This window comes from Amblyraja radiata, chromosome 15 (genome assembly GCF_010909765.2).
Source record: "Amblyraja radiata isolate CabotCenter1 chromosome 15, sAmbRad1.1.pri, whole genome shotgun sequence".
Taxonomy (NCBI): domain Eukaryota; kingdom Metazoa; phylum Chordata; class Chondrichthyes; order Rajiformes; family Rajidae; genus Amblyraja; species Amblyraja radiata.
In genome coordinates, this window is record NC_045970.1 from 23,463,026 (window position 1) to 23,488,115 (window position 25,090).

The 25,090-nt window shown below is 38.5% G+C and overlaps 1 protein-coding gene across 13 annotated transcripts in view; it reads right to left on the reverse strand.

Annotated features, from left to right (window-relative positions):
• The window catches only part of tacc2 (transforming acidic coiled-coil containing protein 2), a 225,407-nt gene that overhangs the window by 17,174 nt on the left and 183,143 nt on the right, over nt 1–25,090 (reverse strand). For 6 of the 13 annotated variants that reach the window (XM_033033794.1, XM_033033792.1, XM_033033793.1 and 3 more), the window contains 10 exons: nt 17,203–17,263; nt 16,563–16,788; nt 15,408–15,469; nt 15,012–15,127; nt 12,992–13,142; nt 10,193–10,330; nt 9,935–10,024; nt 3,598–3,654; nt 1,484–1,636; nt 1,117–1,193 (listed from right to left, as the gene is read on the reverse strand). In XM_033033794.1, the coding sequence (XP_032889685.1) occupies nt 1,117–1,193; nt 1,484–1,636; nt 3,598–3,654; nt 9,935–10,024; nt 10,193–10,330; nt 12,992–13,142; nt 15,012–15,127; nt 15,408–15,469; nt 16,563–16,788; nt 17,203–17,263 (1,131 nt within the window). Of the gene's footprint in view, nt 1–1,116; nt 1,194–1,483; nt 1,637–3,597; nt 3,683–9,934; nt 10,025–10,192; nt 10,331–12,991; nt 13,143–15,011; nt 15,128–15,407; nt 15,470–16,562; nt 16,789–17,202; nt 17,264–25,090 lie in introns of those variants that run through there. The other 7 variants (XM_033033790.1, XM_033033789.1, XM_033033795.1 and 4 more) reach the window with 5 other exon arrangements.

The window sequence follows — 25,090 nt, forward strand, 5'->3', positions numbered from 1 at the left end:
TTCATTTGAGCTAAATTTTGAGGCTGCAAAATTTGTCTCCATAGTAATTATTTTTCAGACACTTTGTGTGTCTGGGAACTCCACACAGATAATAACTGAGGTCAGGATAGAACCCAGGTCTGTGGCACTGTAATCTAGTGGTCATGAATGCTACATTGGGCTGCACCTTCTTCGCATGAGCAGCAGAAGATTGGATTAACTGATGGGCAGCAAACAGCAAGGCTCAGGCAGTGTGCAATAATGGGAACAAAAGTGCTATCATCCTGCAGGAGTACAATGAAACTCGAACTGCACGGAGTTACTCTGCAGTTTCAATAATTTGTTGAAAGACAAATTGCTATGATAGCTTGCAATAAGGGAAGTGGTTGGGGTAAGGATCAGGGGCAATAACAGCCAAGGAAACCTGGAAGAGGGATTGCCAATGATGTGCTCAAAGAGCACAAAGTTCTTCTGTTTTTCAAAGCCCACATGGGTTCAAAATTATATTAAAATCCTTCTCTTTTAAACCTTCTCTTCATATTCCCAAGAAACCGCAAATACATGGTTGACTTGGTTTACATTATATTGCAGTCGGGTCCAGATGTAATTTAAGCCAGATTTGCATATTTAAACAGTTTGGGGATACCCATGTTTATGCAAAGTATAATCCTACGTTAAAAGTGTAAAGTGAAATGCAAGCCAGAGGAACTGAAATGGTGTCCTATTAGATGGTTGTGTTAATGAATCCATTAAATATTAAATGTGCTAAATCCTGGTGCCCTTGACGATGTTATGAAAAGATATAAACTCAGAAATGAATGTAACTGAAAGTTCGTACTGGCGTGGTTATGCTGCTCACACCGCTGACTTAACCAAATTTACAGAATGAGTGACCATTTCCTTAATGGTAGGTCATTTGGCATTTATTAAATTATTTTTCCCTCTGTATAAATAGCCAATAAGCTTCCTCTGGCATCACATTTTAAATTTGCCCCATCATTCCAATCCTTCAAAGATATTATGATTTGGTTTGTATGGATAATAATGTTTATTTGCAGAGAATACTCAATTCAATTTTGAGCAGGCTTCTCCAATTCACAGGATTCCCAGTAGACTCAGAGCTTTGTACAAACCTACCTCATCTCAACAACTTCTTGCTTACTTTCGTCGTATTTCCTCTTCCAGTCAGACGCTTCCCTTTCCTTTTCGACAATCTGAAACAATGGGAGGAAGCATAACATTAACCAATTGAACTAAAGCTTATAAAGGCTACATCAGTCGGCTATGCCAAAAATGCAGAGAAGTAAAACAAAAGTGGGTCAAACAAATGCAAAACTTAATAATTTGAGAAAAGATGCCCAAAAATCTATTCAAAAAGATTTAGACATTTTAATTTGTTGTTATTAGGACAGATCCTGTTATAAGCCAAACTTATCCACCGCATGAATAGACAGAGATACACACTCTGACACAGAAAGTCACTACTTAAGAGTGGATGGCCTACCTCCTCCCGAGCTGCTCTCAGAGCAGAATCCAAATCTCTCTGGTTGTAGTGATGTCCATCAGCTTGAGTGTCAACAGCCTCACCATCACCGGTTCTGGAGTAGAGCGCCCCTTTTGTGATGGGAGTGTCCATTAATGGTGTACAGTCTCTTTGCTACAACAAGCGTAAAATGGTAAAAGTATTAGTCTGTGTAGAAGTACATTAAATCGCATTTGACTTACAAGCTGTGGAAAAAATAGAACTCCCCTGCAAGGTCAAATTTTCAAAACACTCTGTTAAAGTTAAATGAATAGCTTGGTTTATATTAGCTTTAGGTCAAAGTACCTTTCCAGTGTTGTTGCCAACAATCTCTTAAATTACATTAGTTGAAGTAAAGTATGATGGGCAATGCATAATGAAATGTTAGCAATTATACTGTAGAAAAAAATGTAAATTTCAATTTAATCCAAAATAAATTCGGAATAAAACATTTGTAGAAATTAACTGTAAGAATAATGAAACCACGTTATCAAATTCAATGAAATTATCAGTTCTTCATTTGATCATCTGTTTGTTTCTGCTTAACAGATCTAAAAGTTGAATAGTCTTTCACAATTAGTAGATTTGGCATGCATCGACCTATCGAATGACTGTTATTATATCAACATTGGCGAAACAATATTTACCGATAAACATTCGCAAGATCTGAATTATTCTGGAACGCAGAAGTAACTCAAAAGCAAGATGCAACATTACTTTGTGTAGTTGAATTGGATTGTAGTCTTTTTTCTATCAAGTTACTCATTAATTCAGAATCAACAGGAAACTGTCTGTCTTTCAGTCTCACACATTTTTAATTAAACTTTTTTGGGGTAACACTTGAAACAACTGGATTTTGCTTTTGTCTTTTGTGCTTTCCTGAAGAACGAGACATGTGTGGAAACAAATCATTTAGACTTTTGGCCTATATTAAATACACTTTTGACTGTCTGGAAATATGCAATGAAGCAATCATTTGTCTGAATTGAAGTTATATTTTGTGAATCCAGTTAAGACAAAATATTGATTCTCACCTTTAATCGCCAAAAGGAAGGTTACTTTAAAGCAGAATTTTAATTTACTTCAACCATTTAATAACTACAAATACATATGATAACACATTTACAAACTAATTTTAAAATGAAGGAGTCACTTTTAAAATGCATGCTACCAGTACTGTGTAGGAAATCAATACACTGAGAGGAAATATAATTAGCAATGCTGAAAAAACCCACCATCTTAAAGGTAAGTTTGCTTTTGTTTCCTTCAAAAATCATTACCGTGTACATTGTACCACATGAGAAGTCAGAGTGAAGCCAATGATAAGGAGGAGAGAGAAACTAGACTCAAATTTGTCTTACTTTAACACCATTGAGAGAGGAATTAAACTCAGTCACAATCAAGTTTTCATCTTTGGAAAATCCCTTTACATTCCACTGCAATTGATTTTCAGAAATAGAATAATAGGAAATGAAAGGAAAATAATAGAATTACAAATAAATAATCTCGGCCAGTGTTTCTACCTCAAACTTCTAAGCATTCAGAATTTTAACAATCCATTTTGTGTTCAAAACATAAACTGGATTTATTGAAATATAACCCCAAACAAGTTATTTAATATAGAAGATCTGCATCTTGTTTTTACGTCGGACTTTACTTCAATCTCAATCACAGTCATTGGAAAGTTTAGTTCTCAAATGTATCCAAATGTGAACATTTTCAGCATGAACTGAGCCCATCAGTAATCTACAAACTATAAGAGTTATAACTCAAAATTGAGCCAATCAACCACTGCATTATAACTAAAAGCATTTTCAATATCTTCTAAATTCTGCACTAAGTAGTTATTTGGAGAAAACATTTAGCTAATTAATAACGTTTGATCCAATGTAATTCTTTAGAAAAAATTAGCTGCTGTGTTCAATAGAATTCTGGATGTCACAAACTAGCTGGTTGTTCTTAAAATTCAGACTTTATTTTTACATACACTTTGTGGAACAAAACAGATATTTCCAAATGCTGTAAGCATTGATATAATTGCAAAATATTATCAAACATATTACTGATACGGGGAAAGGTCCTGATCTAACTCTTACTTGTGAATGTGAACCACAATTGGCCCTTTGTCTTCGTGCTGCACTCCTCCCTCTGATCTGTGAGCATGCAGACAAGTGAAAGAAACTGAAGAAAGTAAAATGGTAACTAAACTTTTGATATACCTTGATTATAACTGTACCTCAGCTATTCCTTTATATATGTATTAAAATAATCAAGGCATTTCATTTAAAATTCATCCTCAAGTAAATACTAGCCAGTTAGAGAAACAAATTAGCAATTTCTATCATATCATCTACAGATTTGGCTTATTTTAATGCTATTTGCATCTAGTGTGTTTTTAAGTTAATCCGCTTAGCACATGAATAAAATAGTGTCACAATGAAACTGAGAATAAAACTATTACCGACTTTAAAACTTGGATTATTTTCCCTGAAGGCTGAGGGGATACGTGATAGATATAAAAGTGTGAGAGGCATAGAGAGGGTGGACAGTTTGGACCATTTTCTCTGGTGGAACTGGCAAAAGACCAGAGGGCATCACTTTAAGGTGAGAAGGGCAAAGTTTAAAGGAAATGTGTGAGGCAAAAGGTTTTACACAGAGAAAAGTGAGCGCTTGGAACATGCTGCCAGGAGGTAGCATCATGTTCAGGTATGGACATTGTGGGATCTGTTCACGTGCTGTAATGTGCTATGCTTTATATTATATTAAAGTGTTCCTGATTTGCCGCACAAAGAATACCCATATTTCACATAGTTTTCAGCACATGCCAGTTGCAAATGATCAATCGCTCTTGTTAATGTTTTCTGGACAAAGCCTCTTGTGAATACAATTGTGTTTTTTTACACTGGGCTCTGACTAGAAATCTTTCCTAATTTAATTTGATTTAGAAATTAAAGTTGTCACACTGCAAATGACTTTCATTTCATTTTAGTTATGTTTAGGACTCAATTTACAGTTTTGCATGGCATATCATTTACACCAAGAGGAGCAAATATTGATTACACCAAGAGGAGCTTGTTCTTAATTTTCCAGTAATTGAGCACCTTGGTCAAGTTTTCCCACCCAATTTCACTGATCAATTTCATTCACAATTTTTAATGAATCATCGCTAGCCATTCCCATTTTCAGTCACTTAAACAAAATTATTCGAAAGTATTGGGAAATACTCTTAGCAGTCATCATCATGAGTGCGATAACGTTACCATGGAAAATAAATATTTGTTCACTTGTTTCATGCATTTTGCCAGGGTTTCTTGTTCCTTTCAAATGTGGCGTAAACTTCTTTATAATTTGTTTTGCACATTTTTATTTTGTGCCCTGAAGATTTTAGGGAGCCAGAAATTATTGGAAATATTGCAAAACTATCATTCCAGCAACCTAGTCAGGATGGTGGTGGTATTCACAGACTAAAGGTTTGACAACTGGTTACATTTATCTCTAAACGATAGAGTAGCAAAGGGTAATAATGGAAAATACAATTCCTCAGCTCTCTCAAAGGTTCCTCCTTCAGAAGTTAGTGCAGACTTTTGAAATTCCAAACGTATTGAAAGTCATTTTCATCTCTTCTGCCTGCATTATAACTCGGGGAGTGGTTGGTGTACTCAAATGGAATGAAAATGAAAACTGTACAGGTTGAGCAAGTCTTACATTCTGCTTGGAAAGGACATTACACCGTGCAACCTATTATGAAGATCCACATTCTTCAGTTAGAGAATTTCACAAGTAGCTGAGGCTTTCTTTATTCTCAATGCTGTTTGGGTTCCACCAAATTTCAAAGAATTTACTTGGAGATAATTTAGCATTACTTCTCACATGAAAAACATTTTTCCAGCTCGTTCCATATGCACACCAGCACCTGTGAAAAACCTATGCCACAGGCTCCATTTTAATCCCCCTCCCCCTTCACTATAAACTTTTGTTTCCTCTTTACAGATTCCACTACTCTTAGTTATGCCCCTCATGATTTTATACACCTCCAAATGGTCAACTCAGCCTCAATTTCAGGGAAAACAGTTCCAGCCTATGCAGTCTTTTCTTAAAATACAAGCCCTCAAGTCCAGTGATTTCTTATGCACTCTCATGAGCTTAATTATATCTTTCTTAACATAACCTGAACTCTAATGCACACAATAATCAAAGTGCGGTCTCATCAATTTCTTATACAGCTGTAACATGATGTCCCAACTCTCAGTGCCCTGCCCAACAAAGACAAGATGCATCTCTTTGCACTTACTGTATCTGTGTTAAACTCGATCTGCCATTCCTTTGCCCACTTTCCAAGTTGACCCACCTTGTGATGAGGTTGCTTTTCTTCCACACTTGAAACACTGTTTCCCTTTGCATAGTCTCCTCAGGCATAACACAGAAAGGGAAGTCCTCTCCCTCAATTAAGGCTAATTCCATGAAATCTGAGATCATGCATCCAGATCTTCTGTGCATTCTGAGGCAAGCACTGAAGTTCTGAACTTACTTTTAGATCTGGAATTTTGTGCCTCTGCTGGACTCGAGTTGAGCAGCAGAAATTAATCTGTCTGTGATGCCCAGTATTTATGGCTCTTGGAACATGGGCAATGTCTGACACAGACCTTCTGTGAACCAATTCATAGGAGATTGTAAGGTTGCTGATTTTAAAAAAGGATTCCATTTCTGAATAAACTAGATTAGCTCTGCAATTGCCATTTACACAACAGACAACAAATATAACAAACCAGTCATTTCTGGACTCCTTAACGGAGCCTCATTTTTAATTTTATTTCCAGAATATTAAAAGAAAAGAAAAATATTAATGAGGAGCCCCCAGCAGGTTTGCAACCTTTCCCATCTGATATTGTTGAACAATTCTGGATACATTTTCCTACCAGCAGATAACATTTATTACACACAAACATCACTTATATATCAAAGTTCCTGGCAATCATCTGCCTATTGTTCACTCAGCTCGTAAGTTCCCAGAAATTGGGTACCAGCGCCATAGGTTACTGATTCAGATTCTGCAATCACAACAAAGGTGGAACTATTGGCTGTTACTCACATTATCACATGAAGCTGCTTCAGTATTTCTGCAACCCGTTATTTAATGTAAAAAGCACAGGGCTACTTTCATAGGATTGGACCTCCTCTGCAACTTTCTTTATTACAGCAATAAACAGGACTGCCATAAACTTCTGGTACTTATAAATATGCTATAAAATATCCAAATAATGTTATGCTTGCCAGAGCTTTAGGTAAATTTTTGACAGAGCAAAAAATTATAGTTAATGGTTTTCAAACTTAAAAAGTAATTTTTTGTAATTTTTATGTGTCTATTTCAAAATGCAAGGAATTTTAATTTAGTTTCATTTTATATTTCATAGACTAAGGGGGACCCGTTGGGTCCCATCTCTTCAAAGCGCGGTTGTGGGGTGTGAGGGGGCTGCAGCGTCACACACACACACTATCCACCACCTCACACACACAGGGGAGGGGGGGAGAGGGGTGGGAGAGGGGGAAAGGGAGGGGGAGGGGAGTGGGGGGGGGGGGGTGGAGGGGGGAGAGGGAGAGAGGGGAGGGGGAGAGAGAATGGGGAGAGGGGGGGAGGGAGAGGGGAAGGGAGGGGGAGGGGAGAGGGTGGAGAGAGAGGAGGGGGGAGAGAAGGGGGGATGGGGAGAAAGAGGAGGTGGGAGAGAGAGGAGGGGGGAGAGAGAGGAGGGGAAGAGAGAGGAGGGGGAGAGAGAGGAGGGGGAGAGAGGAGGGGGAGAGTGGAGGGGGAGAGAGGAGGGGGAGAGAGGAGGGGGGAGAGAGGAGGGGGGAGAAAGGAGGGGGGAGAAAGGAGGGGGGAGAAAGGAGGGGGGAGAAAGGAGGGGGAGAGAGGAGAGGTCGGAGTGGGGGGAAAGGGAGGAGGGCTGGAGGGGCGGTAGTGGGTAGCGGGGCAGAGGGGGAGGGAGGGTAGAGGGGAGGGGCGAGGGAGAGAGGGAGGTGGGAGAGAAAGTAGAGGGGAGTGGGAGTGGAGGGGGGGGGATGGAAAACAGTGCCCAGCAGGCTGAGCGTTGAAAACACTGCGCAGCTGGCCGCGAGGAGCAATGGTATTGCGACGTCATCAGCTCGCTTCAGCAGTTACATTTTTAAAATATGTCAGATTGGTGAACAATTTTAGTAAAAAACTCGGGAAATAATGAATCAAATTTTCAGATGAGGGGGTTTTTGAAATCATGAAGTAAATCTCTACTGGAATATGTAAAACTTTCACTGTTACTGCGTCGGGTTTTTGAGGAGATGTGAATCACATATGAAAACACACACACACACACACACACACACACACACACACACACACACACACACACACACACACACACACACACACACACACACACACACACACACACACACACACACACACACACACACACACACACACACACACACACACACACACACACACACACACACACACACACACACACACACACACACACACACACACACACACACACATCCCCAAGATCAGAGTTTTATACGTTACATGATGATTCTGGTCTTTACCTAGTAAAGTGCAATTTGTTTTAAAAGTTAGTTACTAATTATGCTTGTTGCTTCCTGATATGGAGTGAGATGGTTTTCATATATGTGATTGGTTTTCCAAGAAGTTTAATGGTATTACATTTGTTATTATCAAATATCCTGTTGAATTACAATCTGGCAACAGCAAGCATTGGAAAAGGATAGCTTCTCACTTGGTCCTTTGAAGGGTTTTCTTCAATGTCTATGCTACAGCTTTGGTGTGGACTGTAAATTCTAGGCTATTTCACTGGCTTTTTCATTCCATGAAATAAGCATTCTCTCCGGGGCCAAGGAAAGAGCGTTCACATCGCGGCCCTGTTTCAACCAATCTTTCCACCACCACGCACAAGAAGCACAAGAAGCGCAAGACAGACACCATTGTGCAGATGCCAAGAAGTGTGTTCAGCTCTGGCTGAGCAACTTCTAATCTTGTGTGTGGACTCGATAAGAAGAAGGAGCATTCTCTCCAGTAATTTACTTGTTTAATCACATTGTGTGAGAGTCTTACACAGGAAAAAGTGTAGTAAAAACTTAAGAGTTGCATTTCTGGGTATAGTCAAAAATGAATATAATATTAACTGTGAGAAAAATGAATATGGCCTTGATCAGCCAGAGTATTGATATAGTGGTTTGGATGTAGTCTTGCAGTTGTATAAGATGTTGGTGTAGACACATTTAGAGTATTGTGATTAGTTCTGGGCCCCGTGTTATAAGAAGGATGCTGTCTTGCTGGAAAGGGATGCTTGCAGATAATTTTAGTAAGAATCCATAACGTGCAATGAATTATATGTTATATTGCATTTCAAACCAAGCATGAGTCACATTTTTATGACAAACTGGGAACTTATCTGTCCTTATTAAATTTTGCTTATTGAAATCACAACACATAAACACTACGGTGGACATTGGAAAATATGAGCAAAATATCTGATAAAACCTTTATAACTATAAATGTTCCCATTTACTGAATTAAGTTTGGGAATCCATTAATGCATTGAAATTATAATGTTCATTACAATGGATTTGTTGAATTATCTATGTAACTTCATTGAAGCATAAAGAAAAACCATATGGAAACAGGTCCTTCAGCCCATCATATCCATGCTGACCTTCAAGCACCCATTTATACTAATCTTACATGAATCCCCTATTTTTATTCCCCTTATGTGCTCATCTACTGTCCCCAATTTCTACCACTCACGTACATGCCAAGATCAATTTACAGTGGCCAATTAACCTCCCAACCTCAACATCTTTGGGACATGGGCAGAGACCGGAAAACTTGGGAGGAAACCCACGTAGTCACAGGGAAAACGTGCAAACTCTGCACAGACAACACACAAGGTCAGGATCGAACCCAGGTCTCCAATGAGCCAACAGCCTTACCAGCTGTGTCACTGTGTCGCCCATTCCATTTTATTTCGAAACCAACCATTTCTACCTAGAATCTGATAAGGTGTTTATCCTACCACTGTTCAAATTAGTGGAAGCCACAAGGAGGTTTCGGTCAAATCCAGCCTGCTAAGTACAGTGCTGAATTTGCTACTTGAATTTATTTAATGAACAAAGTCACAGTCCATTTCCTGTGGTGGAGAACATGAGGAAAATATCACGCTAAAACCAAAAGAGGGAATAACAGAATAACACCATATGCGAACATGCAATCAAGAAGGTAACGCATATAATCAGTAGATAAATTACATCTATGGAAGGGGCTTAGTTGGAAAATAGATAAAATAACTAGGACATGCTTGAAACAGTATGACGCTTTGACTAAATTAGTTCACATACTAGCCAGTGCACTACAAATATAACACTCCAGGCATTATGCGATACCTCATAATCTAAGGAGCTGCCGGGAGAGTTGGAAATCTGTTTGGCTAGCTTCAGTGCTTCTATCCTCATGGCTGCATACACTAGCTCTTCCTGCCATTGAATTGAACGGGAACAATCCGTAGAAAAGCAGTATTGGAAAAAAAAGTAGCGTAAGACTTTGACCGTGATCAAGTGTTGGCGAATAAACAGAAATAGATATGAAAATGAATGCAAACACAAATAGAGATGATTAATCATGAAATGATTTTCTGTACAAACCTGTAACTTGCTCGCAAACGCCGAAGGGTTTTTCTCAGCTGTGTCAGGCTGCAGATAGTCAAGCTCATCTACTTCTGTGTGTCCTATAATCCTACTTAACAAGGCATCTGCAGAGGCAATTGGTTCCTCAGGAGTTGTCTGTGCAGAAGGGTGGCAAGGTGCAATGTTTCAGGAACAAGGCATTTTTTGCAACCTAATCCTAAAACATACTTTATCTTGGGTGACTGGTAATTAAAGTAATAAATTACACTTCCTTGAAGTTGGGATACAAATTAACTCCTTCAGAAGTTATTATCAAGACCAATCAGTCTTTTAAAGTAAATTTCCAAGTCTGATTTCTGCAATGATATTTCTTAATTCTAAAGTTAAAAGCAGAAATGAAACATTGATTAAAAAATGAACCTCAGTAGGTCATTCAAAATGCACACATTCTACTAACAATTGATTTTGAACATCTAGATGGTTTCCAAGTCCTGTTTGGCCTGGGATGAATTCCAAGGCAATTGCTTGAAAAGTATGTTTTTGGAAAACCTTGTCAGAAATAAATTTGTTTTAGTTCTGAATGGTGGTGAGTCTCCAAATATTACTCACCACCCTGTGTTGTTTCCAGGGAAACAATCAATACCACCATGTGTTTAACAATAGTGAATAAAAGCTACAGCATCTATTTCAAAGTATTGTTGCCTCTCTGTGTTTCCTGCAATAACTTTGTCTGAGACAAAATACTTTACACACGCTAAAAGTGGCTCCTGCATGCCATTCAATGTGATCATTTAAACAACATTGAACTATCATGGACATCGGAAGTGCAGGAATTCAGAAAGGTGAAAGAAAGTTGCTGAACTTGCATTAGTGGGTTTCTAATTCAGCAAAGGGCCATGCATAACTATTACGTCTACAGTTCCCAACAGTGTTGGCTCCTGGGACTAATTTAAAAACAGAAAATGTTGTACTCAATTATATGACTTGAAACATTAACGCTGTATCTTTTCCCACAGATGTGGACTGATGGGCTGGGGGTTTCCAATATTTTCTGGGTTGTTTAGTTTAGAGACATAGCATGCCAACAGGCCCTTTGGCCCACTGAGTCCACGCCGACCATTGATCACCCGCTCACACTAGCGCGATGTTATCTCATTTATGCATCCACTCCCTTGAGACTGGCGGCAATTTACAGAGGCCAATTAACCTACAAACCCGCATGTCTTTGGGATATGGGAAGAAACTGTAGCAACTGTAAAAAACCCATGCAGTCACATGAAGAACGTGCAAACTCCACACAGACAGCAATCGTGGTCAGGGTTTGAGCCCGGGTTTCTGGCACTGTGAGGCAGCAGCTCTACCAGCTGCACTACTGTGCCGGCCTTTGGTGGTCTGGTTGAATGCTTGAGGTACATGAACTATTCCTGTTCCTACTCGCCCTGGCTGGAGTAGACTATGCTCTTGAGTACCTAATTGTTTTTATTTTAGACTTCCTGCTTCTAGGTGTTTTGTTTTAGATTTTCTGTTGCCTGAGACTAATTTGCCTGACAATATTCCAAAAAGAGTGTTCCACAGGAACTGACATAGGTTAATGTGTGACTGATGTCAAACATCACATCACAAGTGTAATGCAGGAAAAATGTTCCCATGTTGGGGGAGTCCAGAACCAGTGGTCACAGTTTAAGAATAAGGGGTAGGCCATTTAGGACTGAGATGGGGAAAATCTTTTTCACCCAGAAAGTTGTGAATCTGTGGAATTCTCTGCCTCAGAAGGCAGTGGATGTCAATTCACTGGATGTTTTCAAGAAATAGATTTAGCTCTGAGGGCTAACAGAACCAAAGAATATGGGGGGAAAGCAGGAACGGGGTACTGATTTTGGGTGATCAGTCATGATCATATTGAATGACAGTGCTGGCACGAAGGGCCAAATGGCCTACTCCTGCACCTATTTTCAATGTTTCTAAGTGCAAGCGTGACTATGTTGAGATGTGTCTATTCCAAATATTAGGGATGGACCCAGAAATGGACATTATCATGTTCACTCAGTCATAAAAACACTTTCATAATTTAGCACTGAAAAAAACCTATGTCTAATTTCAAGATTGAAAAGTAAATAGGGAACTATCTGAGAATGAGTTTCAATTGTTTCATGCATGATGTAGACAGAAAAATATAATGAGGAAAAATAAGTGAAGTTAGAATAAAAGAGGCGAAAAAGGGAAGAGTAAGACATGTATATAATAATGTATATGTTTCCATGAAAATAAATGTTAATAGAATGATAATCCACAATTTAAGCCATCGATTGCCAAAGCTAAAACATTAGGTTGGCCATGCATTAAAAAGGTACAACTGATTTTAATTATCAGGTTTATCATTGTGTGACAAAATGAAGTCTAAAAATACCATTCAGTGGTTTTCTTAAGTACAGTCTTTTCCATTAAAATAATATTGCAAATAAGACCTGAAAGCAAGTGTGACCTCCAATTGTGTGACAAAAATACACCATATGAAGGCAAGAAGGTTGGTGATAAGAAAAAAAGCCGCTGATTCCTCAACATTGATCTGTACTCTCAAAATAAATAATTCGCTTCATTATTGCCGTACTTTCCTGTATTGCAAAATTAAAGCAAAACTTGTTTATGAGGTACAGACCTATCTGACTGTATCAGGATATTGGGAAACTGATGGAAACGTATTATTCATCCTGCAACTAATTTTCATAGGATGAGAGTAGTTCAGCAGAGATACCAAAAATCAGAAACAGTAGCATGAGCAATTCTTTTATAAATTGATGCATTGAGAAAACTACCCACCAGGTCGGACTTTGCAGAAGATGAGCTCAGGGAATCCACATCTTTCAGTTTATCAGATGAATGCAAATGTGCTTCTTGGCTGGATCGTATTCCTGAAAGCTTATTTGGAACAGGTGACAGTACACTATCCTCCACATCATCTAAACTTGATCTGGAAAACAATTCACAAAACACTCATGAAGTGTACAACAGGAAACATTTTTAATCAGATTATAATGAAAGGAGCATCTATAACAGACAGTAAATATGTACTCTCAGTAAGCGAAATGCATCACAGCACTCTAATTTGGCCAAATATGGAATTCAAATAATTTACATTTAAAGCATAATCTTGCTCTTTCCCAGGACCAAGTTAAATTCCAAATTACGCAGCTCATAATATTACACAGATGATGCCAACTGTACATAAATAATCACAGAATGAACTAGGAGATCTCCTGTTGCATGTGGGTTGAGTTCCATATCTAAGCTCAAATTTGTCTCAGCCTCTGCTGGATGATTTTCCTTCAATTAAAATTGAATGGACCAAAATTATTAGACAATTCCTGAAGAAATCCTATTCCTTCTTCCATAATTCTATTCCTCTCTCTATCTCAGGTTCAACAAGTTTTTATTTATTGCAAATTCAGCATCCTTTTAGACATTGGGCTGAGCTTCTAACTCTACATCACTATTATCATTAAGAACATAACTTCCACTTTTGTAATATTTAATAACTTGCCCTGCCTAAATTTTCTTCCATGCCTTTACTCCAGCCTTATTATTTTAATGCCTCCTGGACCCTGGAACCATGTGATTTATTCTCCACATACTTAATTAAATCCAGAACTCTGCTGACCTAGATCAAGATCAACAGATATGGAAGATCTTTCAATAATTCAATAAAATGCAAAATGAACGAAGTTGGGGCAATTCAATTTAAGTGTGCAGGAATTCTAATAGACAAATCCAATTATATTGAAGAATTAATATTAGTCCGTGATACATTAAGGAATCTTTGTTATTTGTACATAAATATTCTTGCAGCAATAGTGGGGACAAATTTTCAGGTGACTTGGCAGTAGGTGGAGAGATTCTTGACAAGCAAAAAGAATGAACAGCTACTGAAGTTTGGAAGGCATGTGGAGTTAATCAGCCACTATCTTATTAAATGGTGCAGAACCCACAAGGGGCCAAGTAACTGCTTCTGTTCCTAATTTATAAATTCTCCATATTGTACTTCTTGTGCTGTTTGCCTGAATCATTTATTTTGTATCTTCAGTTACGTTGAGTAAACAGCTGGGGGATGCTAGCAACAAGCAAAATATATGTTTGTGGGACTGAGCGCTCACATCAAAAAGACCATCACATAAGAAAGATTTTATTGTTTTAAAATTAAATGCACGATTCCGATTCAGGATCCCAGCAACAACTACAATGCAACCTCTAACAATGAGCCGAGTTGTCCATGCGCTATGGGGAGAAGGCAGGCACGGGTTATTGATTGGGGACGATCAGCCATGATCACAATGAATGGCGGTGCTGGCTCGAAGGGCCGAATGGCCTCCTCCTGCACCTATTTTCTATGTTTCTATGCTCACTATGTCAACCAGCAGCTCAAAATAATGTTGGGATTTTACAACTGAATCCAATTTACAATTGAATTTAATTTGAATATGAATGCTAGTGGCTCATTTGTAAACTTGTTAAGAAAACAAGTTGTTAGCCAGTGAGCTTTACAGATGTAAAAATATCTGACAGGGCCAAGGTTTCTAAGAATGAGAAAAAAGAATGAACACTGACAGATTTTATAATTACTCAAACCATTTAGCTTCAATGACTTTATGATAAAAGAAAAATGTTTACAAGGAATTAAATGTAATTGTTTCAAGAAACGTTATTTCAACTCTAATCAAAATATAATTGTGAGAAACATAATATAAGCAATTTAAAAGACACAGTTGTTTGAACATGAATACATCACAATGCTACATTTAATTTTCCACAAAACATTATTTAGAGGTAGATTTTGAATACATACCCTGAACAAGGAGTAGCTGAAACAGATAATCTGAGAGGAGGACAGTTTATCGGACTTCCTTTCCGAGAATCAATCTTTAAGTACATGGACTGTTTTATTGCATTTGTGTCATGATGCTAAAAGAAACAAAAAACAGACTGATACTGATTTCAGTATTGGGTATAATAAGTTATTCAACTGTGATTCAACTGGGTTACATTAGAAAATTCAGCCACTTGAAATAAGGACTAAGATGGTGGCACAGTGGATATTATCTTCTTACACACACTATAAATCTGTGCATCATGATGTGCAACATTTTGTTCAAATCATTATACCAAGTGACTTTTAAGTTACATAATAAATACATCCAGTACTACAATGTAGTGTTTGACTTTGGATGAAAGTGATACTTACAGGTGAAGATGAACCAAGCTTTTCCATGTACTCAATTTCTAATGATTGTTCATAATCCAACACTATAAAAAAAAAGTTTAGGCAATGGAACGGAGCAAACCACATAAGTTCTGAACAAGGGATTTTATGCAACAGTTTCAATGCAGAGTAATATGTACAAAATCATAATGGCTGCAGCACACATTTAGAGATACAGCATGGAAACAGGCCCTTCAGCCCAACGAGTCCCTGCTGGCCAACAATCACACCGACACTAGTTCTATCCTACACACTACGGACAACTTACAGAAGCCAATTAACCTACAAACCTGCATGTCTTTGGAATGGGTGGAAACCGGAGCACCCAGAGAAACCCACGTGGTCAAAGGATGAACGTTCAAACTCCGACCAGAAAACGCCCATAGTCAGGATCGAACCTAGGTCCCTGGCGTCGTAAGGCAGCAACTCCACCACTGCGCCACTGTGTTGTCCCATTTGTTCTCCATGTGCATTATCCATAAAAACTTGGATGCATTAGGGAAGCAATATTCTCCATTCGTTATTTTGCCTGTGTGGACCGATGCTTGATTCCCTCTCAGATTAATGGACATCGCCATTGAGGTTTTGATGCATTTCCCCAAATGATGACAGTTCGATTGAGGGCTAACAATATCATAATGGGTGGAATTTTCCAGGTAGAAAGCGGAGAGCTGTTTGTTTCATCCATCTCTCATTCCACAAGAAGTTCTTAGAATGGTACAACGTATGGAATCGGATCTTGTCCCATTTTCGAGGCCCAACTAGAGATCTGCCCAATTAATGTCCTTCTCTGGACGAAAGATTAGACTGCACTGTATGCACAACTGTATACAACACACTACTTAATCTTCATTATTTGTAGCCTTCAGAATTGAAATGTTGGTACACATTAAATCATCTCAGTTGCATTCTATCCAAATGGCTGCTAATATTGTTTTCAAAAACTTACTAGGAGATCTATTTTATGGGAGAGATTATACAATTATATCACAGGACAAAGGATAATGTATTCATTTGATTTTACAAAATACATCAAATGCAGAATACAAAACTACATAATTAAATTTAGGATCCAAATGAAATTAAAAATGTGTACTGAGATTACATAAAATAAATGTTAGTGCCTTTGAAACATACCCGCTGAAGAAAAGTTCTCATTTGCGAACTCAGAATTCTCATTCACGAATGCAGAAAGGTCCGAGGGCTGTGGATAATCAGGTTTCTCTTCGTCTAATTCAGACTGTATTCCAGAGTAGGTCCATTTCTGGTTTGTTCCTGAGGAGGCTAGTTTCTCTTCATCAGTGGCATGCTCCACCGTGCCACTTACTGGTGGTGTTTCTGGAGTAGTGAGTGGAGTTGAATCCTAAAACAAGAGTGTTACCAGTAAATACATTAATCTTGGTATCTAACTGAAGCAACATGGCCTGCCTAAAAGTTGACCAGCAGAAGCCAAGCATAGCCTTTGATGGACATTTAATGCATCTAAAGGGGAAATAAGGTACACACATGGATTTCCTAACTATTCTTGGGCTTTCAGGAAAATATTATTCCAGTCTAGATTTTCCTGTCTGTGATCGAGACCCACAATGAGGGCAAACATTACCTCATTCAAAATCCTAAATATATCAAATTAACATAGAATACTAATTCTATGAACCCTTTTGTTGTGTATAATTAGCTTTTTTTACATTCACCACCCTCCTTCGACTCCCCTTCCATTTCTATAATGGCAATGTAACATAAATTCTAGAATACATTCAAATCTGCATTTACTGACCTGTGACGATGTTTCGGAGAGTGAGGTTCGCTTTGGAGATCTCTTCACCCTAAAAGTATTTCTGCAGGTAGAAGCAATGCATTTAAAATCTTCCAATGTACCATATTATTTGACAGAGAACAGTTAGAGATACTCGAGGGACCGATTAGCTGAATTTTAGATATACTCTTAAATTGCGACGGTCATTTAAACTCTTAAAACCCACAATCTCGTAAATATATTTAACATTTCTTTCTCAAATATAACACTGCTTCACTTTAACCTGCACCCTATCATAAATGGCCATATAAAAACAAGTTATTCGCAAGGGGATTCCTGGAGGAGCTGGGTTATTTCCTAGCATAACGATGTCACTCTGACTTGAATAGCAAATATAGATCTGTCCCCAAGACTCTCCAAGAGATATATCCATCATTAGTTCGTAGCCTACGCTTTGCAAAGAGTGTCAAGAAGTTCAAATATAGAGTGAAATTCTCAGCACAGCTAGTCATAATATTATTTATTTCTGTTAACAAAAATGTAGAATTGTTACTGGCATGAACCTTAAGAAAATAGCGGGAACTGCTGGACAGAATCGCAGCATAATTGAAATCAGAAGAATGATCGGATCCAAATAGCATCTTGCCTGGTGCATTTAATACAACTCCACTTTAAACTTTTTTTTGCAGATGCCATGAGACAACTTCAAAAATAATTTCTGACCAAGGTGCAGCACAAGAGGATATTTAAATAAAGCTGTCTATGCTAATTTTTTAAAAAGAAAGACAATGAAAGCATTAGGTAATAAATAAAAACAGGCAAGTGCATCAGCAGCTCCTAAATGACAACAGCAGGACACAGGCACAGAGCAGAGGCAAGCACGCAGGACACAGATTTGGATGTACTTACAACAGAGAACAAAATAACTTCAGTCCTTCTACAGTTCTGTGACATAGAGACAGATACATAGAAAAGAGACGGGCAGCGAGAAAGAACTGGCAAGGAGAATATGAACAAACACAAGAGACATTTTTCTGGAAAGTAGGACAGATCCTTATAATCCAGACATGTACCCTTCCTGTACTTGTGAATGGATCAGTCAGAACAATTCAAAACATTAAGACTGTAACAAGAATCTTCTATGAAAAACATAGTTCATTTTTCGTACAAAAAAAAGGGTGGAAAACATAATTACTTCTCAATGCCAATAGCCAGATCATTTGCAATGTTGAAAATAATATACAACCCTACGTATTTGTTTTGGCCAGGGTGGGTAACAACAACTTTTGAGAAGAAAATCTTTAAATGTATATAGGCAGTGGTAGGTATGTGACTTTGTGTTATGGCAATGTGTTCTTTACATAGCAGTTGGGTGTAGGATTATGATGATTAAGAGTACGCATTGCACTCAATCTATTTTTTGTATTGCTCCTATATTAAAACTCTTCTTCAGAGGCATTCTGTTGAGACTAGTAAAATTAGGCCCAGTGTGGACTTTAAGTTTGTTCTAAACTGGCTTAGATGATGTTTGTGTTTGATTTTGGGTTCAATAACAGCAACAGGATGGAGCAAAACTGTGGAGACAATAAAAGCAACTATGTGTAGGAAGGAACTGCAGTTGCTGGTTTAAACCAAAGATAGACACAAAATTCTGGAGTAACTCAGCGGGACAGGCAGCATCTCGGGAGAGAAGGAATGGGTGACATTTCAGGTCGAGACCCTTCTTGAGACTGACATTAGGGGGAGATACACAGATAAGGAAGTGTAAGGTGTGAAAATAGGACAAAGGGAATGAGGATCAAGAAAGATCATTGTTAACTGGGAGAAGGTAACAACAAAACAAACCAAGATAAAATGTAGCTGGAGACAGTAGGACTGGTTAGAGAGATTTTGGAAAGAGAGAGGGATGGAGAGAGAGGGAAAGCAAGGGTTACTTAAATAAATGTTCATAACGCTGGGGTGTGAGCTGTAAGCTGATGTAAGCTGCCAAGCAAAATAAGGTGCTGTTCCTCCAATTTCCACAAAAGCAACTATGTGTTATTTCTGATTGCCGTACACTTCAACGCCCACACAATCTATCAAAAAACATCTCCAACTTTATTTTTATCTGACAGCAGGCAAGGACCCCACATTGCCAGAAGGGATTACCTTTAGATTTGGGAACCAAGACTTCTGAGAAATGGTTGCTATTTCATAACAATTCAAATAGTTCTCAGTGGTAAATTGTGACTACCTTGCAATTGAAAGATAGCGGAGTCAAGGGATATGGGGAAAAGGGTACTGATTGTGGATGATCAGCCATGATCACAGTGAATGGCGGTGCTGGCTCGAAGGGTCAAATGGCCTACTCCTGCACCTATTGTCTATCGTCTATTGTGAAATTGGTTTTGATGCTGTACGTGCACAGTTCTGGTCACCCAGCTCTTGGAAGGACATTATTAAGCTGGAAAGAGGCAGAACAGATTCACAAGTATTTGACTGGATCTGGAGGCCATGAGTTGCATGGAGTAGCTGGAGAAGTTGGGATTCTTCCTCTGGAGCTTGGGAGGCTGAGAGGTGAACTTATGGAGATATAGAAAATCCTGAGAGCTGCAAATAATGTGGATGGACAGTCGTTTTCCCAGGGTAGGCATCTGGACAGGTAATTGATAGAACAATGTTTAGATGGATATGGGGAAACACAGGCAAATATGACCAACTTGGACATACATCTTGGTCATCAGGACGAGTTGGGCTAAAGGGCATATTCCGTGCTCAACCTCTCCATTATTCTCCAATGTTTAAATTCAAATGGGAAGTCGTGAGACAATAAAGCAAACGTTTCAGCTTGTTGAATGTATCATTGGTGAACATGGAGAGCTTCAAACAACATCATGATTTCTGACAATCCATAAAATGTCAAGTCCAATATAAATTTAAATTTTTTCTTAAACCATGATGATTTGTAACAAAACAATTAAAACAGCAGATGACAGGTAAGCAAAAGTCCGTGACTGCGCTTATGGTGATGCCTGTTGATGTGCTAAACACACATAGCTCTCTCCCAGGGTTGGCCTACACACAACTCTTACAACCCTGCAAATGTTTGGAGTTAGGCAGTGGTGCAAACACCTTGCTTCATTGACTTGGAAATTTCAATCAGGTAAGTAGTAAGTAAGTAAGTAAGTTTTATTTATATGCCACAGGTGATGTGCCACAGGAAAATTGTTCTACAAGCATAGAAGCCCAGGAAACCATGCCTGGCCAAGACAAAGTGCTAGTATGAGGTTGAGGCCATGGTGTTCAGTGCCAGGAGGAACTGGTCCCATTTTAGTCAAATCACATACTGTATGCTTCATGGTCAGTCACCACAATTCAAATATTATCCGGCATTACACTCACATGTTTCCGTGAACAACATCATTTACATTCAGCAACTAAAAATACTTAGCGATCTCCATTAGTAATGCACATTCAAACCTTTAACAACATATTCGCACCCTTATCATTATTCCTTCATCCATATTTGTCTTTGTTGTAGGAGGAGTGTTCTATAATGAAATATAAAAGTAGGAAATAAAAGTAGGAATGGTTCGCTAACAGGGCAGCACAGTGGGCCTGTTTCCACGCTGTGTCTCTAAACTAAACTAAACTGTAAAGGGCCTATCCCACTTTGCAATTTTTACGGCGACTGTGGGCGTCAGTGACTGACACCCGCAGTCGCCGAAAAACCGTCAAGTTGTACGACAATCTACGACAGACTACAACACAGTTGACGTCGTAGCCTGTCGTAGTTTTCTTTTCCTATAAGCGGAAGGATATATTTACCTTGTACAGACAGCGCAGAGAAGGTTCACTATATTGATTGCAGGGATGAAGGCATCGGCTCTGCACTAAACATTTACTAGAATTGGTTTATATTATCTGGATTTCAGAGAAGTGATCCGATTGAAGCATATAATGTTATGATGGGACTTGACAATGACATTGTGAGGATATATTCTCTCATCAGGGAATGTAGAAGTAGCAGGCATAGCTTCAGCACAAAGGGATGCCCACGTGAGATGGACATAAGGAGGAATGCCTACCCTTGGAGGATTGTAAACCTTTGGAATTCTCTACCCCAGAAACACACTCATATCGAGTCATTATATATAGACTGAAATAGAAAGGTTTTTGGACAACCAGAAGCAAGTGTTATGGGGTCAGACAAGAAATTGGATTTGAAGCCAATGATTAGATCATTAATGGTGGAGCAGACTCAGAGAATGGGATAACATACAGTAACCTACCCTTTCTCCTCTTTTAGAACACATGCATAGTTCCACCAATTATCGAGGACAGATATTTAATTTCAGATTTTCTTCGAGTCATTGAGCTTCAGCCCATCAAGTCTGCACTGACCATCAACAAGCCTATTTTCACAAATACTAGTTCATCTTATTTTTTAAATTCTCCCCACATTCTGTGAGAAACATTACAGTAGCATTCAGTTATCACATAAAAATAACTTCTTACTTGTTGCTCGGGGGTTTTCGTTGACATTCCCTGAAAAGTATTGTGCAGTATAGCATTTCAAGAACTTGTTAGATATAACTTTTTATGATCATATCTAAACAATGTTTCTAAAAGGTTTGCATTGCAACTAGTGAAAGGCAGGTGAGAAATAAATCTTGTCATTTCTTCAGTGCCATGCTGCTAATGCAACTGATTCTATACAGAACTCTCAAAGTTCTGACGATAATCTTTCTCTTTTCTATATCCTGACTGTTTAAAACTAATCACAAGTTCCTACTCAAATTAATTCTTGCCGTACTTCAGAACTCAGCTGCCTGTTCAAAAGTAACTTCTAGTAAAGCAGACTTACAAAAATTGCAAGTCTTGACTTACAGTACCTGTGAAAAGGCAACTTTTTCTGTCTTGCACCACTTCCTGGTGTAATATCTTAAGCATAGATTGTTGAAGTGAAATATTTCATTTACTTTAAGCCTTATATTATATTCATAATAATTTAAATAACATGCATTATTAACGAGATGAGTGCGTATCACCAGCAAGCCAAGTAACAACGTCCGAGATGGGCACTGATCAATTCAATAATCAAGAATTGTTTCACGGATTTTTCTGATGGCAATTATCGGCTAAAGCTATTTCATAAGATAAGTAAACAAAATAAAATAATACAATTATTAGACTTTCTAAGTTGCAATAATAATCATATTCTGAGCATAACTGTGTAACTGTTCAGTGGTGGCAATGACTTCTCATCTGCTGCATGCCTTCTGCACAACAAACTGAAAAAGGGTGGTGCGGTAATCAGATACAGAGATCTTGATTGTGGTTGTAGTCATTAGAAAGAGTTTCTCATGTTAGAGATAAAATTGAAATTCCAGTGCACATATACACGTTCTTTGACCGGAAGGCAAGGGAGGGAAAGAGAGGGCAGCTGTGATTCAGATCACAACACAAGCAGATAGATGGTTAGACAGAAATTCTTGACCTTAACCACCTCCACCTCCACCGCCTGGTGCAAGTGAAACAATGACAGATAACTGGTTGGTACCACAAACTATTTGATTTCTATTATACCTTGTAATCTAATTATTTGACAAAAAAACAGAAAAGGGTTTTAGATAGACACAAAATGCTTGAGCGGGTCAGACAGCATCCTTGGAGAAAAATAATAGGCGATGTTTTGGGTTGAGACTTCCCCAGTGTTTTAAATAGTGAATAGTTCACGGAAAATCGTTTTATGCCTTTGCCACTGGATTTTTCTGGAGCAGATGTTGTTGGAAACTGTACTAATATTTCTTCTAAGAACTGTGCGGCAAGGTGGCGCATCAGTAGGGATGCTTCCTTACAGTGCCAGGGACCTGGGTTTGATCCAGACTATGGGTGCTGTTTGTATAGTGTTTGAACATTCTCCCTGTGACCTGCGTTTTCTCTGAGAAGTTTGGTTTCCTCTCACACTCCAAAGATGTACAGGTTGTAGGTTTGTAGGCTAATTGGCTTGGAATAATTGTAAATTGTCCCTAGTTTGTGCAGGATGGTGTTAATGTGCAGGATCGCTGGTCGCTGTGAACTCGGTGCGCCGAAGGGCCTGTTTCTGCACTGTACCTCTAAACTAAATTAAACTAAAACCCCCAAATCCTTTTCAGTGCCAAATAATTATTTCCCTCTCAATGATTTTCATCTCTAAATCATACTTTGGTTTCTAAAAATAGTTAGATGTTGTGATATTAGTGCTTGCCTTAATGACAATATAATCAACTTAAATATTCTACCAATATCACATTTATTTTATTTTCATTTGCATCAAATATCTCAAAGAAAAGAACAAAACAATTTGTCACCAAATAAGCCAATAAATCATTCATGGTCTAATCATATTTGTGGAAGGAATAATTTCAGATAATTGTATGACAATTATAATCACAAATGATCTGAAATATCAAAGGATATGAAATATTTATGCACAATTTGTCCAGGAACCTAATCATTTAACTGAAGATATCATAATTATGTACTTTCAAGGTACAATTGTTTCTGCTCTCATGACCACTGATGACTTATTTCTCATAAATAAGTTTCATTCAAAAGCTGCAGTGAGCAATAGCAGAATCAGGGGATTCATTAAGGTTCTCATTTTAAATCTCCTCATTTCCTACAGCAAGAAACATTATTCTAAAGATAAAACTCCTCAAGCAATAATCCTTGAGAAAGATTAAGTTAGGTGCTTTCACCGAAGAGCTGATCTTCATCATTGTAGTAATTTTAAATTCAGATCTAAGTTGTGACAATTCATGCTCTTTGGACTTTTGGTATGGAAAAAATATTGATTATAATATTCCTCACATTATGGACAAATTAGTGTTCCATTCCCACCATCATGGTTTTTCTGGTTCTCGATGGATTCACTGGAGCGAAATCTCAAAAATGAGAAAAGACCCACATCAAATAATCTACTAAATCAGAAACTATGAGAGGCATTGACAGGGTAGATGGTCAAAACCTTTTATCTCCAGGGTGGAAATGTCAAAGACTGGAAGGCATAGCTTTAAGTGGACATCGCAAAGTTTAAAGGAGATGTGAGGAGCAAGTTTTTTGTTTCACATAGAGTGTTGTGGTGGGTGCCTGGAATGCGCTGTCAGGGGTGGTGGTGGAGGCAGATATGATAGTCTTTTAAACAGGCACACGAAAATGAAGGGAATGTATTTACACACCTGCAGGCATATTATATGGATCACATGCAGGCAGAGGAGATTAGTTTTACTTGGCATCATGTTTGCTACAGACATTGTGGGTCAAAGTTCCTGTACTGTACTGTTCTATGTTCTAGATGTCCTATGTAAGTACTTGTCACATTTGTGGTTCACCAAGCAGAGAGATCATGAATGGATATGAGATTCATAAAGATTCTCAATGAGAAAGTGGATCACCAGTTAATAGGCAATAGACAATAGACAATAGGTGCAGGAGTAGGACATTCGGCCCTTCGAGCCAGCACCGCCATTCACTGTGATTTTGGCTGATCAACCACATTCAGTACCCCATTCTCACCATATCCCCTGACTCCGCTATCTTTAAGAGCTTTATCTAACTCTCTCTTGAAAGCATCCAGAGAATTGGCCACCACTGCCTTCTGAGGCAGAGAATTCCACAGATTAACAACTCTCTCGGTAAGAACGTTTTTCCTCATCTCCAATCTAAATGGCCAACCCCGTATTCTTAAACTGTGGCCCCTGGTTCTGGACTCCCCCAACATCGGGAACATATTTCCTGCCTCTAGTGTGTCCAATCCCTTAATAATCTTATATGTTTCAATAAGATACCCTCTCATCCTTCTAAATTCCAGATAATACAAGCCCAGCCGCTCCATTCTATCAACATATGACAGTTCCGCCATCCCGGGAATTAACCTTGTGAACCT